The 18,861-nt window shown below is 42.9% G+C and overlaps 1 protein-coding gene across 1 annotated transcript in view; it reads right to left on the reverse strand.

Annotated features, from left to right (window-relative positions):
- Positions 1 to 11,721: 11,721 nt before the first annotated feature.
- LOC106580191 (ras and EF-hand domain-containing protein homolog) overlaps positions 11,722 to 18,861 on the reverse strand; it is a 36,162-nt gene continuing 29,022 nt past the window's right edge. Inside the window, exons 14-17 of the mRNA XM_014160988.2 lie at positions 18,562 to 18,676; positions 16,474 to 16,593; positions 16,207 to 16,283; positions 11,722 to 12,953 (exon numbers count right to left, since the gene is read on the reverse strand). Of these exons, the coding sequence (XP_014016463.1) occupies positions 12,848 to 12,953; positions 16,207 to 16,283; positions 16,474 to 16,593; positions 18,562 to 18,676 (418 nt within the window). The 3' untranslated portion in view covers positions 11,722 to 12,847. The remainder of the gene's footprint in view (positions 12,954 to 16,206; positions 16,284 to 16,473; positions 16,594 to 18,561; positions 18,677 to 18,861) is intronic.

Genomic DNA, 18,861 nt, shown 5'->3' on the forward strand with positions numbered 1-18,861 from the left:
TGTCTCCCCAAGGGACCTGAAGTACAACGTAAGAGCTGGCCAGCTTTGCAGGAGACGATCGACAGCTGGATGAAGAGAGAGCCATCATGTGCAAACATGTTGTAGAGTTTCACTCCATTCAATGTCAACAAAGGCAAAAAATGCACACAGTTCCTCTCTTCGGGAAGCAGATACTGAGAAGTGGCTGTAGATCTTTAAAACAATTTGCTCAATATCCACTGACAGCTGATCGCAGGCGTGCTTGCAGGCATTATGAGCTATGTGAGCTGGGCAATTAGCTTTCAGAATGCGATTGTTGGCACTACTCAATAACTGGTAAACGGAGAGGTGTTTTCCAAAGTTGACATTGGCATTATCTGCTGCATAGGTTGTGATGTGTCTAATATCCAGTTCATACTTTCCAGACAGTTCATCAGAGCTTGATGTATGCCATTTGCAGATTCATCATTGTCTTCATAAAAGGCAAGTAACTTGCACTGCACTCCATCAGACACAGAGAAATATCTCACGCACACTGGAAACATTTTTCTATTTCCCTTGTTTGATGCATCACTGGCAACTGAGAAATACTCGGGCTCACCTTTGGTCGGGGACAGATCATCCAAAATATCCCGCACAGTATTTGATCCTAAAACATTAATTGCAATCATCTCAGCTTTCGTTCTTCCCAAGTGCATCTTCTTCACAACATTTGAGTCATGAAACAAAGCACCTTTGAGCTTAACAAGACAGTCGGTGCCATTGTAGCTGAGTCCGTGTATAACTGTATGGTACACATACGAGGCTTCACTTGCCGCGATTTTGTCATTTTCCGCATTAGACGTCACAAAGAATGCACCGATATTGCTAGCAGCTTTAGCTAGCGTGGCCTTCTTGTGCATTTCTGTGGATGCATGCTGAGTTAGGTCATTCTCCCCTCCATGGCCAATTGAGAATTCCCAACTGCATAAAGTACAGAAAGCTTTCGTCGAGTCACCACTGACGGGCTTAACCCACGTCTTTTGTGCTTCACATTGTTTGTTGTAGCTGCACAGTCTTTTTTTTTGCAGGTTTATCTAGGGTGACCATATTTTAGTTTTCAAAAAAGAGGACAGTGGGAGCGGGAGGCAGACGGACACAGTGGGCGGTAAATACAAATGCGTTCACAACCATGCAACTATGTTATTGAACTTTAATACATAAAGTAATACATCCTTTCCATTCAACTGTTGGCCCTCAACAATAGAATAATAACAACAACAACAAAAAATAGTTTAGCTTTTAACACCTTTCTTTTCATGGCCAAAGGTTAAAATTACATTTAAAAAACAGTTATAAAAAAATCCACTATTTCAGTCAAAAATAATGTCAGTCCTCCTGATGCTCTCTGGTATACTTTCCCGAAGATCGAATCTTTCCCAACAGTCCTTGATTACCAATCAAGTAGGCATGAAAGTCTTTGCAAGACATGTAAACGCAGCCACTGCTGGCTAGCCAACTCTACCAGCTAGCAGTACTGTATCATTTTTAGTCAATAAGATTTTTGCAACGTAAGCTTAACTTTCTGAACTTTCGAGTTGTGTAGTCCACTTGTGTAGCTAGCAGGACTGACTTTGTGTTAGCTAGCCAACGTTTAATTACTTCTGCGTTATGAAAGGAACTAGACACGGACACGAATGATCCATTGGTAGTTTGTTGTAACCAAGTATTGGTGCTAACCGTGTGTTATTGGATGCTAGCATGCTAGTTAGCTACGGCGTCATAGGACATGGTGCACTGGGTGGGTTTCACGGAAGAATACTGTACCAAGTTATCTAGCTGAATAAACTAAGTTTGAGCCTATTCCTGGAAACATTGAACCACTGTAGTTCACATCAATTATCATTTCTAAAGTGGAAGTTGGAAAAGTTATATTTCAGTGTTTCAGTGAATGGTTAGTGAGGGAGGCCCTGCTCTCTCGCTTCCCCAGTTGTTTAGTTAATTTTCATTCCAATCTCCTTTGCATTAGCGTAGCCTCTCCTGTAGCCTGTCAACTATGTGTCTGTCTATCCCTGTTCTCTCCTCTCTGCACAGGCCACACAAACGCTTCACACCGCATGGCCGCTGCCACTCTAACCTGGTGGTCCCAGTGCGCACGACCCACGTGGAATTCCAGGTCTCCGGCAGCCTCTGGAACTGCCGGTCTGCGGCCAACAAGGCAGAGTTCATCTCAGCCTATGCTACCCTCCAGTCCCTCGACTTCTTGGCGCTGACAGAAACATGGATTACCACAGAAAACACTGCTACTCCTACTGCTCTCTCCTTGTCTGACCATGTGTTCTCGCATACCTCGAGAGCATCTGGTCAGCGGGGTGGTGGCACTGGAATCCTCATCTCTCCCAAGTGGACATTCTCTCTTTCTCCCTTGACCCATCTGTCTATCTCCTCCTTTGAATTCCATGCTGTCACAGTCACTAGCCCATTCAAGCTTAACCTGTTATGGCTAGGGGGCAGTATTTTCACGGCTGGATAAAAAACGTACCCGATTTAATCTGGTTACTACTCCTGCCCAGTAACTAGAATATGCATATAATTATTGGCTTTGGATAGAAAACACTCCAAAGTTTCTAAAACTGTTTGAATGGTGTCTGTGAGTATAACAGAACTCAAATGGCAGGTCAAAACCTGAAAGATTCCTTTACAGGAAGTGGCCTGTCTGACCATTTCTTGAACTTCTTTGCCATCTCTATCTTTTACAAAGGATCTCTGCTCTAACGTGACACTTCCTACGTCTTCCATGGGCGCTCAGAGCCCGGGAAAAACCTGAATGTCGTCATCCCAGCCCCAGGCTGAAACACATTATCGCCTTTCTCAAGTGGCCGATCAAGGGAATGTGGGCTTAGGCGCGTGCCCTGGCCGCCCCCCGTCTTTGTGATTTTTCCTCTGTTTGCAGAAAAGGAGATTCCCGGTCGGAATATTATCGCTTTTTTACGAGATAAATTGCATAAAAATTGATTTTAAACAGCGGTTGACATGCTTCGAAGTACGGTAATGGAATATTTAGAATTTTTTTGTCACGAATTGCGCCATGCGCGCGACCCTGATTTACCATTTCGGATACTGTCTGGGACGCACAAACAAAACGCCGCTATTCGGATATAACGATGGATTATTTTGGACCAAACCAACATTTGTTATTGAAGTAGCAGTCCTGGGAGTGCATTCTGACGAAGACAACAAAAGGTAATCAAACTTTTATAATAGTAAATCTGATTTTGGTGAAGGCTAAACTTGCCGGGTGTCTAAATAGCTAGCCCGTGATGGCTGGGCTATGTACTTAGAATATTGCAAAATGTGCTTTCACCAAAAAGCTATTTTAAAATCGGACATATCGAGTGCATAGAGGAGTTCTGTATCTATAATTCTTAAAATAATTGTTATGCTTTTTGTGAACGTTTATCGTGAGTAATTTAGTAAATTGTTAGCAAATTCCCCGGAAGTTTGCGGGGGGTATGCTAGTTCTGAACGTCACATGCTAATGTAAAAAGCTGTTTTTTTATATAAATATGAACTTGATTGAACAAAACATGCATGTATTGTATAACATAATGTCCTAGGGTTGTCATCTGATGAAGATCATCAAAGGTTAGTGCTGCATTTAGCTGTCTTCTGGGTTTTTTTGACATTATATGCTAGCTTGAAAAATGGGTGTCTGATTATTTCTGGCTTGGTACTCTGCTGACATAATCTAATGTTTTGCTTTCGCTGTAAAGCCTTTTTGAAATCGGACAGTGTGGTTAGATAAAGGAGAGTCTTGTCTTTAAAATGCTGTGAAATAGTCATATGTTTGAAAAATTGAAGTTTTTGTATTTTTGAGGAATTTGTAATTCGCGCCACGCCTATCATTGGATATTGGAGCAGGTGTTCCGCTAGCGGAACGTCTAGATGTAAGAGTTAACATCCTTATCATTTATCGCCCTCCAGGTTCCCTTGGAGAGTTCATCAATGAGCATGACGCCTTGATAAGTTCCTTTCCTGAGGATGGCTCACCCCTCACAATTCTGGGTGACTTTAACCTCCCTACGTCTACCTTTGACTAATTTCTCTCTGCCTCCTTCTTTCCACTCCTCTCCTCTTTTGACCTCACCCTCTCACCGTCCCCCCCTACTCACAAGGCAGGCAATACGCTTGACCTCATCTTTACTAGATGCTGTTCTTCTACTAATCTCACTGCAACTCCCCTTCAAGTCTCCGACCACTACCTTGTATCCTTTTCCCTCTCGTTCTCCTCCAAAACTACTCACTCTGCCCCTACTCAGATGGTATTGCGCCGTCGCAACCTTCGCTCTCTCTCTCCTGCTACTCTCTTCTCTTCCATCCTATCATCTCTTCCCTCCGCTCAATCCTTCTCCAACCAATCTCCTGATTCTTATTCCTCAACCCTCCTCTCCTCTCTTTCTGCATCCTTTGACTCTCTATGTCCCCTAACCTCCCGGCCGGCTCGGTCCTCCCCTCCTGCGCCGTGGCTTGACGACTCATTGCGAGCTCACAGAACAGGGCTCCGAGCAGCCGAGCGGAAATGGAGGAAAACTAGCCTCCCTGCGGACCTGGCATCTTTTCACTCCCTCCTCTCTAAATTTTCTTCCTCTGTTTCTGCTGCTAAAGCCACTTTCTACCACTCTAAATTCCAAGCATCTGCCTCTAACCCTAGGAAGCTCTTTGCCACCTTCTCCTCCCTCCTGAATCCTCCTCCCCCTCCCCCCCTCCCTCTCTGCGGATGACTTTGTCAACCATTTTGAAATGAAGATTGACGACATCCGATCCTCGTTTGTTAAGTCAAACAACACCGCTGGTCCTGCTCACATTGCCCTACCCTATGCTTTGACCTCTTTCTCCCCTCTCTCTCCAGATGAATTCTTGCGACTTGTGACGGCCGGCCGCCCAACAACCTGCCCGCTTGACCCTATCCCCTCCTCTCTTCTCCAGACCATTTCCGGAGACCTTCTCCCTTACCTCACCTAGTCATCAACTCTTCCTTGACCGCTGGCTACGTCCCTTCTGTCTTCAAGAGAGCGAGAGTTGCACCCTTTCTCAAAAAACCTACACTCGATCCCTCAGAGTTTAACAACTACAGACCAGTATCCCTTCTTTCTTTTCTCTCCAAAACTCTTGAGCGTGTTGTCCTTGGCCAGCTCTCTTGCTATCTCTCTCAGAATGACCTTCTTGATCCAAATCAGTCAGGTTTCAAGACTGGTCATTCAACTGAGACTGCTCTTCTCTGTGTCACGGAGGCTCTCCGCACTGCTAAAGTTAACTCTCTCTCCTCTGCTCTCATCCTTCTAGACCTATCTGCTGCCATTGATACTGTGAACCATCAGATCCTCCTCTCCACCCTCTCCGAGTTGGGCATCTCCGGCGCGGCTCACTCTTGGATTGCGTCCTACCTGACAGGTCGCTCCTACTAGGTGGCGTGGTGAGAATCCGTCTCCGCACCATGTGCTCTCACCACTGGTGTCCCCCAGGGCTCAGTTCTAGGCCCTCTCCTATTCTCGCTATACACCAAGTCACTTGGCTCTGTCATATCCTCACATGGTCTCTCCTATCATTGCTACGCAGACAAAACACAATTAATCTTCTCCTTTCCCCCTTCTGACAACCAGGTGGCGAATCGCATCTCTGCATGTCTGGCAGACATATCAGTGTGGATGACGGATCACCACCTCAAGCTGAACCTCGACAAGACGGAGCTGCTCTTCCTCCCGGGGAAGGACTGCCCGTTCCATGATTTCGCCATCACGGTTGACTCCATTGTGTCCTCCACCCAGAGTGCTAAGAGCCTTGGCGTGACCCTGGACAACACCCTGTCATTCTCCGCTAACATCAAGGCGGTGACCCGATCCTGTAGGTTCATGCTCTACAACATTCGCAGAGTACGACCCTGCCTCACACAGGAAGCGGCGCAGGTCCTAATCCAGGCACTTGTCATCTCCCGTCTGGATTACTGCAACTCGCTGTTGGCGGGGCTCCCTGCCTGTGCCATTAAACCCCTACAACTCATCCAGAACGCCGCAGCCCGTCTGGTGTTCAACCTTCCCAAGTTCTCTCACGTCACCCCACTCCTCCGCACACTCCACTGGCTTCCAGTTGAAGCTCGCATCTGCTACAAGACCATGGTGTTTTGCCTACGGAGCTGTGAGGGGAACGGCACCTCCGTACCTTCAGGCTCTGATCAGTCCCTACACCCAAAGAAGGGCACTGCGTTCATCCACCTCTGGCCTGCTGGCCACGCTACCTCTGCGGAAGCACAGTTCCCACTCAGCCCAGTCAAAACTGTTCGCTGCTCTGGCACCCCAATGGTGGAACAAGCTCCCTCACGACGCCAGGACAGCGGAGTCAATCACCACATTCCGGAGACACCTGAAACCCCACCTCTTTAAGGAATACCTGGGATAGGATTAAGTAATCCTTCTAACCCCCCCCCCACCCTCCCCCCCAAAAAAAGATATAGATGTACTTTTGTAAAGTGGTTGTTCCACTGGATATCATAAGGTCAATGCACCAATTTGTAAGTCGCTCTGGATAAGAGAGTCTGCTAAATTACGTAAATGTAAATGTAAATGTAAAGTTGTATTGTATACACAGAAGCCCCTTCAGTGACTCAACAGACAAGTGATTCCTTTCCTTTGTCCACTGGCTTTGCATCAGTGAAAAAAACTCTCTCTACATTTGCATTGTGAGAAGGAATAGCAAAGAAAAACTGTGCAATCTTCAGTAGCTCTGAATGAAAATCTATGCTTTTGGACCTTTCAAAATATTTGGTCCACTTCTTGTGTGCTTGTAGATTACTGAACTCTCCATCACTGTTACACCTTTGGTGAATTTCTTCAGGTTGGTGACCTGATCAAAGCACTTTGCATCATTAATTGGCACCTCCTTTTCTTCCAGGTGTTTTATACAGGCTTCTATGTCATTCCAGTCAGGTGTCTCACTCAGATCCATCCACATGAAAGAGGAGAACTCCTCCATGGGTGCCATCCATTTCTCCAGATACTCCAGGCATGAACTGTACAGACCCTGTACTTGAGCACTGAAATGGTCACAATTCTTACCAAGTCCATCCTTGTGCTTTTGTGCCAATAGTCCCTTAACTTTAAGGGACATGAAGTTATTGGTCTTGCGTTCAAGAAGCATGGTGTGGACTTTGTTGAAAAGGTTCTTCACTTCCACAATTTAATTACTCTCCCTTTCCATCTCCTGAATGTGTGAATGAAACACACCTGAGTGAGTGCATGTGCCAGAGGTAAATTTCACTGAACTCATCTCTTTGTGTTGTGGAATGCAAAAACTCCCTCCGCAGCAGTAACAGCATCTTCTGTTTTACCTGCTCTCACAAAATAGTCAGTTCATTTATCTGACGAACTCTCTCCTTTAGTTGCAATTTTGTGTTTTGCGGAGCTTATGTGGGCTTCTAGGTCGCTAGCACCTTACGTGCCAGCTTTGCAGGTCATGCATTCTGCTTCACACGGATCCCGACCAAGACGAAAACACGGGAATTTTCTCTGTAAATTGTCTGTGAATTTACATTTGCGTTTGGGCATTTTTATGCTGTTCTGGAGCCATGTGCTACTGTTGACAAGCAAGCTGCTGCTCTGTCTCTTGGCTGTTGCCATGGTGAGGGTAATGGTTGAGATGCAGTTTGACCAATGTTTGCGTAGGCCTACATGACCCACAAATGGTGGCGTGTGAGAAGGCGGGACCTAAAGAGAAAGGTCAAAGCAATGCAAAACCCCCAAAACGCACACAATGAATGGCGACTGTAGAAAGCAAAACCCGAATCCCGGACATTTTGGGCGATTTAGAAATCCCGGCCGGACGCATTTTTTTGGCCCAAAAAGAGGACATGTCCGGGAAAAAGAGGACGTATGGTTACCCTAGGTTTATCAATATTTCCTTGATATGCCAAACCGACCGAACAACAACAGAAATGACTTACGCTATACTGTGATTGGATGAATTTACGGGACAAGGGAGGTCCCGTATGGGACAAACCAATTTAGCCCAATATAAGGAACATCCCGGCTAATTCGAGACAGTTGCCAACCCTAAATATAAGGGACATCCCAGCTAATACGGGACAGTTGGCAACCCTAGCTGGCTGGGTCGCTAACTAACTTTATGTGTATGATGTTATTCTTCGTATCTCAGACACATTTGCTTAACTAGTTATAGCCATAGAACCTGGTTGGTTAGCTACCTGCAGATTCATGTAGGGTAGTAACGTCATGAGCTGTGATTATGGTCCATTGTTTAGCTAGCTAGCTAAATATCTTAAAAGACTCCACTCAAAGTATTTTCATTTCAAGTTAGTGTACTGTTAGCTAGATAGCTAACGTTAGCTGGCTGGCTCCCTAACTAACATTACGTCATATGTTGGGATTCATTGTTTACCTAGCTAGCTATCTAGCTACATTTCTTAGCAAAAGACTCTTGTCTTAGTGTGCCAGGTCGCATAATAACTGATTAATTTTTAAATGCTCAACACCTGTTGTATATATCCGGTGTCAGTAAATGTCAGTAACAAAGCGTAATTCAATTGTTGCCAGCAGCATAGTTATAGACACCAACGCTCTGGATAACATGAAAAAAGCCTAACCAGCTCTGCTAGGGGGAGTAAAATGGTCAGAGTGGGGTGTTCTCTCATTATGTGTCTGGAAGTAGCTAGCCAATGTTAGCCAGTTAGCTTGGGTGCTTGACTGTTGTTGTGAGGTCAGAGCTTTCGGAACAACCCTACTTATTGGCCAGAGCTTCCACTGTGTGCTCTGAACGCGAAACGTGTTTATGGACAATGGACAAATGGACAATCTGACAGCACAGTTGCAGTCACCAACGTTCTGGATAACATAACAGCCTAATCAGCTCTGCTAGGGTGAGTAATGTTCAGTGAGCTGTTCTCTCTAGAAGTAGCTGGTAAGTTAGTACAGAATGCACGGATCAACCCTTAAAGAGATGGGTGGGGCTAACACGGAACCCAAACCGGCTGTGCGCGTGCACCATCGTGCGCTATCGTGTATAAATATATTTTGTCCCCCCCATACCAAACGCAATCACAACACGCAGGTTAAAATATCAAAACAAACTCTGAACCAATTACATTAATTTGGGGACAGGTCGAAAAGCATTAAACATTTATGGCAATTTAGCTAGTTAGCTTGCACTTGCTAGCTAATTTGTCCTATTTAGCTAGCTTGCTGTTGCTAGCTAATTTGTCCTGGGATATAAACATTGACTTGTTATTTTACCTGAAATGCACAAGGTCCTCTACTCCGACAATTAATCCACACATAAAAACGGTCAACCGAATCGTTTCTAGTCATCTCTCCTCCTTCCAGGCTTTTTCATCTTTTAACTTATATGGTGATTGTCATCGAAACTTTCATAGTTTTACCACGACAACCGGCAACAGTTCGTCTTTCAATCACCCATGTGGGTATAACCAATGAGGAGATGGCACGTGGGTACCTGCTTCTATAAACCAATGAGGAGATGGGAGAGGCAGGACTTGCAGCGCGATCTGTGTCAGAAATAGAACTGACTTCTATTTTAGCCCTTGGCAACGCAGACGCTCGTTGGCGCGCGCGAACAGTGTGGGTGCAATAATTGAATAACGTAGATTTCTAAATATATTTTTCAACGCTCACGTACGCGACACGAGCGGTGTGGTCAGCCTATTAAAAAGGTGTGAACAATGCTGAATGGGTGTAGACAAAGAAGGGCTCTCCAATAGTAGTACTAAAACATTGAAAAACGGTTTTCTCAAAAATGAGTTTACATGAGTTTATCAACTTTCAAAACATTATTAATTCCCCATTGTTTCCTCAAATGCAGTGTATGACATACCATTTTGTAGCTCTGAGCCTCTACTTTTATCCAATGTAAAAAAAACTGATGTTAAAATGTTGCTACATAAAGAGCCAGAATCCAGGTTGTGAGTCACATATAGTATTATTAAACATAATTTGTACCAGCACAGAGCCTTCCTCTGGGTCATTACTCATATGAATCCCGTGACCTGTACAGCTGGGCATTCTTACCCCTCCAGACATGACATGAAATATAATATAATCTGACATTTGAAATCAAAGAGTTATGTCAGATGGACAAAGAGTTTTCACTATTATTCACCTAGGTCATAATGTGAGATAAATTAACTTAAAACAGGCCTAGGTTTACGTTTGCGTATCTCTAGTTAATAATAGATTTTTAAAAAATGTCTAAAAACAGTATGTCCCACAGATTATGTGACATGGTTTAATAATCTATGATGATAACATTGTCATAATGTGATTGATACCCCAGGCAGGACAGCCTTGGGGGAGAATAGTTAGAGGTGTGGAGTTCCACACAGTCTGATGGCCTCTCCAACGACCTCTGACCTCTCCAGATGGCAACCTTATGACCCCCAGCAACCCAGCCCCAAAGACGGAGCTCTGATTTAGTTGGATTGCTGATGTGTTTATGGTAATATTATAGGTTTAAGGGGTTTTGATCCTATGTTGATGTGGTAGTGCTAGACAATGTTCATTAAAGACGTGTGAGTAGCCTAAATACTACCTGTCAGACTGTGAATGGTGTATGTGTGTGCACATGTGAGTTTGGAATTTGTGTGTGCTTGTTCTATACGGTATGGTTGAGTGTTATGTGTATTAGAGATTCATACAAGGACAATCTCTTCAGAAGCCCTGCTGAGAGCTGAAGGGGGGTTGATAACAGTTCTTCAGTGTGAGAGATCCAGAGTCGTGAAGGCCATCATCACCCTCGTTCAACCCACTCTAAGCACTCCGTCACAGGGAGAACAACACCATCCAAGACAGAGGTTGTTATAAAGTTATTACCAGTGTCTTATAAATCCTTGGATATGCAAACAAGTGCCAGGGTTCAAACCCAGGGCTGAAACCCATCCAACGGTGACGTCGTGGGACTCAGCTCTGTGAATATAAAAAAATACCTTGTTGATTTCCACTTAGGACACGCTTCTGTTCCGCCCACGTCGAATTAATGAATCCATTCCAAACAATAACCTTGCCTGCTACACATTTGTGATTATTTAATTATCCCATGCCTGCCTGCCTGCCCCACCCCACGTTGTTTGACAGATGACTACGCTCGCCTCATCATACTCATGAAAATTTAAACTAATGGGAGGTGAGGCTGGCCTCTGTGCCGGACTTCCAGACACAAATGGCCTGAATAAATGCTGGCACATGCTGCAGCTCCTCGTAAAAATGCTCAGGGAACATGGGTGACACGGGTGTCCTAACAAATCAAATTTAAGAAGTTATCTGATTGTTGAATTTCTTTTCCCCAGTCAGTGACTCTCTGTGGACATTTGTGGTGTGTGTTTGTGTATGCGTGTGTGCGACTGAGCAAGAGTAGGGTACATGGCTTCCCTGTAGCTCAGTTGGTAGAGCATGGTGTTTGCAACACCAGGGTTGTGGGTTCGATTCCCACGGGGGGCCAGCACAGAAAAATAAATAAAAATAAATGTGTGAAATGTATGCATTCACTACTGTAAGTCGCTCTGGATAAGAGCATCAGCTAAATTAGTTAAATGTATTTGCCTTGGTATTAGGAGATTACTCTCCAGATAAATTATAACTTATTTTATATTCCATGCCCTCAACATGAAATATATATATATATATATTCAGCATGAAATATTATGTTCAGACTCTGCCTGGATAAGGGAAGTCATATCACGTTGGGTTTTGTTCATGCTACAGTTTAATAGTAAAGCACTTTGAGTATGACCACACACAGGGCTCAGACAGACAGGTGTGGGCTCACAGTGACATCATTAGTGACCCAGGAGAGGTCCAAATGGCAAGTCTAACATTACATAATATATTAATAACAATATTTTACAATAAACACACAGAAATAAAACATGCCTACAAGCACACACCACATTCATACATTTGACATTTTGCTCCTCCCACGGTCATCCAATCACATCATTCTCTCCAGATGTTGCTCTTGGCTCCTACAATCAGAATTCAACTGACAATCATGATACTCCTTCCTTGACATGCAGTTGTTACTCTTTATCACAAATGTTGTACATGGAAGATGTTTCTGACACTACTGTGTCTACTATCACAGAACTAGAATGAAATTCTATTTTTATGTCTACTAAACTGTAGCTCCTCCCTCCGCCTTATCCCTTAGCAATAAAAAGCTTGCTAATAAGATAATTCTTCCATTGTAAAAATAACATTTCCCCACCCTCCTGTTCGCCACCTATCACGTGCATTTGTCTCTCCTCATCACATATGTCATAGTTAACTTAAAAATGTAAATTGCTGCTATCCCAAGCTTTCTAGTGACTTGTTGAGAATATCATTTGCCAGTACATGGTACTTTTCAGACACTACCTGTACATTGATATATACAATAGCTATCTGAAATACAAATGACCATGGCTTCGACACAGAGGCTTCATAAGAAGACAATCAACAGCATAGGAGATTAGACTTCACGATTAACCATGATGTGAATGAGGTCAAAGGACTCAATAGTAAAGCAAAATACACATGCATTACACAAGCACACATGCACTCATACAAACATATAATTGCATAATCGTGCACGCATGCACACACAGCTTAAAACAAGCACAGTTGATCTCATATGAGAAAATCAGCTGTTCTGATATTCTAGTGCTATGGTACTCAAGTGTTCTGACTGGATTCTCCTGTGTTCTGTTCTTCTGAAGTCTCATTTTTCTCTTGTTCTGTCTTTGCTGACAGTGTTCTAGTATTGTGGTGTTCTGTTGCTGTGGTTGCTCTGGTGCTGAGTTTTGGTTACTCTAGTAGTGTTCCTGTGTGGTTTCTTATCCTGTGCAGCAGGTGACAGTGGGCATCTTCTTGTTGGGACTTCTGTATAGGTTAGTCACAGACTCCTGGTTCTCATCCCTATGAACCTGCTTGGTCACCTCTCTAATGGGGGGACGGGGGAGGAGAAGGAGGAGGAGAACGAGAACAAAAGAGAAGAAGAATAGAGAGAGTTAAAGGCATACCTCCACTGTATTGGCATTAGTATAATTAAGCAATAAGGTCTGAGAGGTGTGGTATATGGCCAATATACCATGGCTGAAGGCTGTTGTTAGGCACGACGCAACTCGGAACCCACAAACCCCCGAGGTGCTTATTGCTTATGGGCATAATAAACTGGGTGGTTCGAGCCCTGAATACTGATTGGTTGACAGCTGTGGTATATCAGACCGTATACCATGGGTATGACAAAACATAGATTTTACTGCTCTAATTACATTGGTAACCAGTTTATAATATCAATAAGGCACCTCGGGGGTTTGTGGAATATGGCAAATATACCACGGCTAAGGGCTGTGTCCAGGCACTCCGATGCGTCATACGTAAGAACAGCCCTTAGCCGTGGTATACTGGCCATATACCACACCCCTCGTGCCTTATTGCTTAATTAGAGTACAGAACACTCTTGCACACTAGAGGCCAGCAAAACTTTACATGTTGTTCTACATTTTGGCCCTGTAAAAAAATATGAAAAAGTATCCAACTCAGTCAGATCAGAGAGTACTCTAAGGAGCAACACATTTACAGGTAAAGATCACTTAGCAGAGAGAGAAAACAGAGATGTCTAGGATCCGGTATTTCTTACTAGAGGTCGACCGATTATGCTTTTTCAACGCCGATACCGATACCGATTATTGGAGGGCCAAAAAAGCCGATGCCAATTAATCAGACTCTTTTTTATTTATTTGTAATAATGACAATTACAACAATACTGAATGAACACTTATTTTAACTTAATATAATACATAAATACTATCAATTTAGCCTCAAATAAATAATGAAACATGTTCAATATGGTTTAAATAATGCAAAAACAAAGTGTTGGAGAAGAAAGTAAATCTGCAATATGTGCCATGTAAAAAAGCTAACGCTTAAGTTCCTTGCTCAGAACATGAGAACATATGAAAGCTGGTGTAACGGTTGTCGTCGGGAATGGAGGACCAAAACGCAACAGGAATGTGGATGCTCATCTTGTATTTTATTTTAAACCAAGAAAACACCAAAATAACAAAATAACGAAGAACTCACGAACAACAAAACAGTCTTGTCAGGCTCACACACGCAAAACAAGAAACAACCTCCCACAAATCACAAACACACCCTAATATATAGGATTCTCAATCAAAGGCAACTAGACAACCCCTGCCTTCAATTGAGAGTCCACACCCCAATTAACTACACATAGAAACAGACTAACTAGAAAGAACATAGAAATAGACTAACTTATAGCAGTGACCAAAAAACCCGGAAATAATAAATCAAACGCCCCACTACATAAACCATCACCCCGAAACACATAAACAAAATACCCTCTGCCACGTCCTGACCAAACTACAATAGCAAATAATCTTATTACTGGTCAGGACGTGACAGCTGGTGGTTCCTTTTAACATGAGTCTTCAATATTCCCAGGTAAGAAGTTTTAGGTTGTAGTTATTATAGGAATTATAGGACTATTTCTCTCAATACGATTTGTATTTCATATACCTTTGACTATTGGATGTTCTTATAGGCACTTTAGTATTGCCAGTGTATATGTATAGCTTCCGTTCCTCTCCTCGCTCCTTCCTGGGCTCAAACCAGGAACACATCGACAACAGCCACCCTCGAAGCAGCGTTACCCATGCAGAGCAAGGGGAACAACTACTCCAAGTCTCAGAGGGAGTGACATTTGAAACGCTATTAGCTAACTAGCTAGCCATTTCACATCGGTTACACCAGCCTAATCTTGGGAGTTGATAGGCTTGAAGTCATAAACAGCGCAATGCTTGAAGAATTGCGAAGAGCTGCTGGCAAAACGCACGAAAGTGCTGTTTGAATGAATGCTTACGAGCCTGCTGGTGCCTACCACCACTCAGTCAGACTGCTCTATCAAATATCAAATCATAGACTTAATTATAATATAATAAACACACAGAAATACGAGCCTTAGATCATCAATATGGTCGAATACGGAAACTATCATCTCGAAAACAAAACGCTTATTTTTTCTGTGAAATACGTAACCGTTCCGTATTTTATCTAACGGGTGGCATCCCTAAGTCTAAATATTCCTGTTACATTGCACAACCTTCAATGTTATGTCATAATTACGTACAATTCTGGCAAATTAGTTCGCAACGAGCCAGGCGGCCCAAACTGTTGCATATACCCTGACTCTGCATGCAATGAACGCAAGAGAACTGACACAATTTCACCTGGTTAATATTGCCTGCTAACCTGGATTTCTTTTAGCTAAATATGCAGGTTTAAAAATCTATACTTCTGTGTATTGATTTTAAGAAAGGCATTGATGTTTATGGTTAGGTACAGTCGTGCAACGATTGTGCTTTTTTCACAAATGCGCTTTTGTTAAATCATCCCCCGTTTGGCAAAGTTGGCTGTCTGTTAGGAAGAAATAGTATTCACACAGTTCGCAACGAGCCAGGCGACCCAAACTGCTGCATATACCCTGACTCTGTTGCAGAGGTGACACATTTCCCCTAGTTAAAATAAATTCATGTTAGCAGGCAATATTAACTAAATATGCAGGTTTAAAAATAAAATACTTGTGTATTGATTTTAAGAAAGACATTGATGTTAGGTACACGTTGGAGCAACGACAGTCCTTTTTCGCGAATGCGCACCGCATCGATTATATGCAACGCAGGACAGGCTAGATAAACTAGTAATATCATCAACCATGTGTAGTTAACTAGTGATTATGATTGATTGATTGATTGTTTTTATAAGATAAGTTTAATGCTAGCTAGCAACTTACCTTGGCTTCTTACTGCATTCGCGTAACAGGCAGGCTCCTCGTGGAGTGCAATGTAAAGCAGGTGGTTAGAGCGTTGGACTAGTTAACCGTAAGGTTGCAAGATTGAATCCCCAAGCTGACAAGGTAAAAATCTGTCGTTCTGCCCCTGAACAAGGCAGTTAACCCACCGTTCCTAGGCCGTCATTGAAAATAAGGTGTTCTTAAGTGACTTGCCTAGTTAAAAAATATTTAAAAAATACAATAAAAAAAAATGTCAAAAATGTAATAAAAAAAAGATATCGGCAAGAGAGAAATACCGATTACCGATTGTTATGAAAACTTGAAATCGGCCCTAATTAATCGGCCATTCCGATTAATCGGCCGACCTCTATTTCTTACCTGGCCAGATGCAGCACGGCCTCTATGACATTAGATCCGTCTTTAGCACTAGTCTCACAGAAGAGGGCGTTATACGTCTGGTAGGAAACAAACAACGCAACTCTCAAATCAGGCCGAAGTTCCATACATTGACCTGACCAGGCTATATTCTAGGGTACAACTAGACGTGACTGTAAATCCCTCTGGATAAGATAATCTGCTAAATGACAAATGTAAATGTAACTAATGTAAAGGTTTAAGTAAGACGTTGGGGTTGTGTGGTCTCACCATGGCCAGCTTCTCTCCGAAGCTGGTGGGGACACAGGTGACACTGTCCTGTAGCGCTTGCTCTCTCAGGTCACACTTATTTCCAACTAGCATGATGGGAATGTCATCCTGGGACACGTCCTGAACACAGATGGACAGCAGGTTAAAACACAGGCCAACAACACAAACAAACACAACAACACTGCTATCCAAAACTCAAAACTGATTGCGTCCCAAATGGCACCCTATTCCCATTATTGTGCAGTACTTTTGACCAGGGCCCATATGGCTCTGGTCAAAAGTGGTGCACTATAGGGTGCGATTTGGGATGCAAACTTATCACACAACTCAACACTGCAATGATGCAACACAGCAATAACACTTATAGCTTTATCACCTGTTAGAAATACTGTCAAATGATTCAAGATCTACTAGGCTACAATGAAAAGGTTTCAAAGCAGTGGATAAAACATATCTCTTTAGTCTTTACACACCCACTATGAATCAGTCCAACACACTTGTGTACGCAGGGGTTAAATTGGGCCGGGTCCCGGTGTTTTTTTTAGAGGGTGGATCAGCTTTAATATATTCAATCGTTCAGCCTGTCGCATTCTGTGTGAAAGAAATTGCATGGTTTATGCGCGTGCGGGCACCAATGGAGTTGAATGCATAGGGCAGAACAGGGCTACGTGTAACACGGGTCAGGTGTAACGGGAAAGATTACATTATATTCAAGGTACATGATCCTTGGTTGTGCTTGTGGAAAAACTTTTGTGGGGACATTGAAGTCTTCAGTATTCCACCAGGCACGTGTAGTTTTGAGTTACATTTGGTTGAGTTGTCAACTAACGTGAATTCAATGTGAAATCAAAAACATTTCTCCTTGTCTTTGGATTTAGGTAAAAATTCCCTTACTTTGATGACTTTTTGCAAATCCAATGACGTTTTCACGTTGATTCAACGTCATCGATTTTTTTATTGAAATGACATGGACGCAACGTTGCTTCAACCAGTTTTTGCCCAGTGGGATGTTGCTATAATTAACAACAAGATAGCCTAATGTTTAGACTTTAGAGTTTGTGATCTGGTTAATGATTAGCCCAATGGGGTAAATCGACAACCCTCAGCCTAATTATTTATAGCCACTGTGCTGCATCAGGTGGGCTACACCAGGTGATAATAATGATTGCCAAATAGCACACCTGCCTGATAATATGGACTATTGTTATATTGGGTTCATTTCTGTAGGTGGAAATTACATTTTAAATGTAATTTTTTTTTAGAGGGTGGATCAGCTTTAATATTGCGGATAGATTGTTGCTTCCATCAATGTAATTGTCTGCATCATTTCCAATCCCCCATATATTTTTTGGGTAAATATATATATATACATAAATACATACACATACCCTCATATGTACATACATATATACACATACACACTTTTTTTTTAATATACCTTCCTTTATTATTCCCCTGCAAACCCTATCACCCCTCCCCTTAATTGGAGTAAACTAATAAACAATAACACTTAGGCTTCTACTTCCAGCTTATACATAGTATACACATTTTACAGACACAATCTATTTTACAATAGTAATATTTTGTTTGTTTTTAGTCCTGGCCTTCCTCTACTTCTGATGTCCATCCAGTTTGATTTCTATTTGCCATATATTTTAAATGTTTATACTCATTCATTTTGGAGTAGGATGTAATTTTAAAAGTCACCCAAACCGACTTTCTCACAGTCATTCTCCTCCCAAAATGTTTACATCCCGTGGCATCACCCAGATGTGTGCTACACATTGGTGGTGGATGAGGTGAGTTTTAACCTTACAGTGTGGGGCGGCAGGTAGCCTTGTGGTCAGAGCGTTGGCCCAATAACCGAAAGGTTGCTGGATCGAATCCCCGAGCTGACGAGGTAAAAATCTGTCATTCTGCCCCTGACCAAGGCAGTTAACCCCTGTTCCCCGGTAGACCGCCATTGTAAATAAGATTTTGTTTTTAACTGACATGCCTAGTTAAATAAAAAATGTGAAGTCCTTTGAGCATCTTGGAAAAGTGTCATATCAATTGGATATAAAAATGTATTATATCAATTATTACTACCTCAATCATGTCCACCCATTCTCTCACGTTGAGAAAGCTCTTTTCACAGGTGACATCATACAGCAGGAGGACCCCGTCGGCTCGTCTGAAGTAGGACTTCGCTATGCTGCGGAACCTAGGACACACACACACAGGGATAGAGGTTAACACAGCACCACTACATAGATAGGCTGAAATAGACATGTTCACTAACACACACGCATGCATGCAAACACACGCACAGCTCTCCTGGCCTGCTGTGTCCCATAGCTGTAGTAGCGTGGGCTCTCCATCCACTACTAGAGTCTTCATCTGAAAGTC

The sequence above is a fragment of the Salmo salar genome, chromosome ssa20, assembly GCF_905237065.1.
Source record: "Salmo salar chromosome ssa20, Ssal_v3.1, whole genome shotgun sequence".
Lineage (NCBI taxonomy): Eukaryota > Metazoa > Chordata > Actinopteri > Salmoniformes > Salmonidae > Salmo > Salmo salar.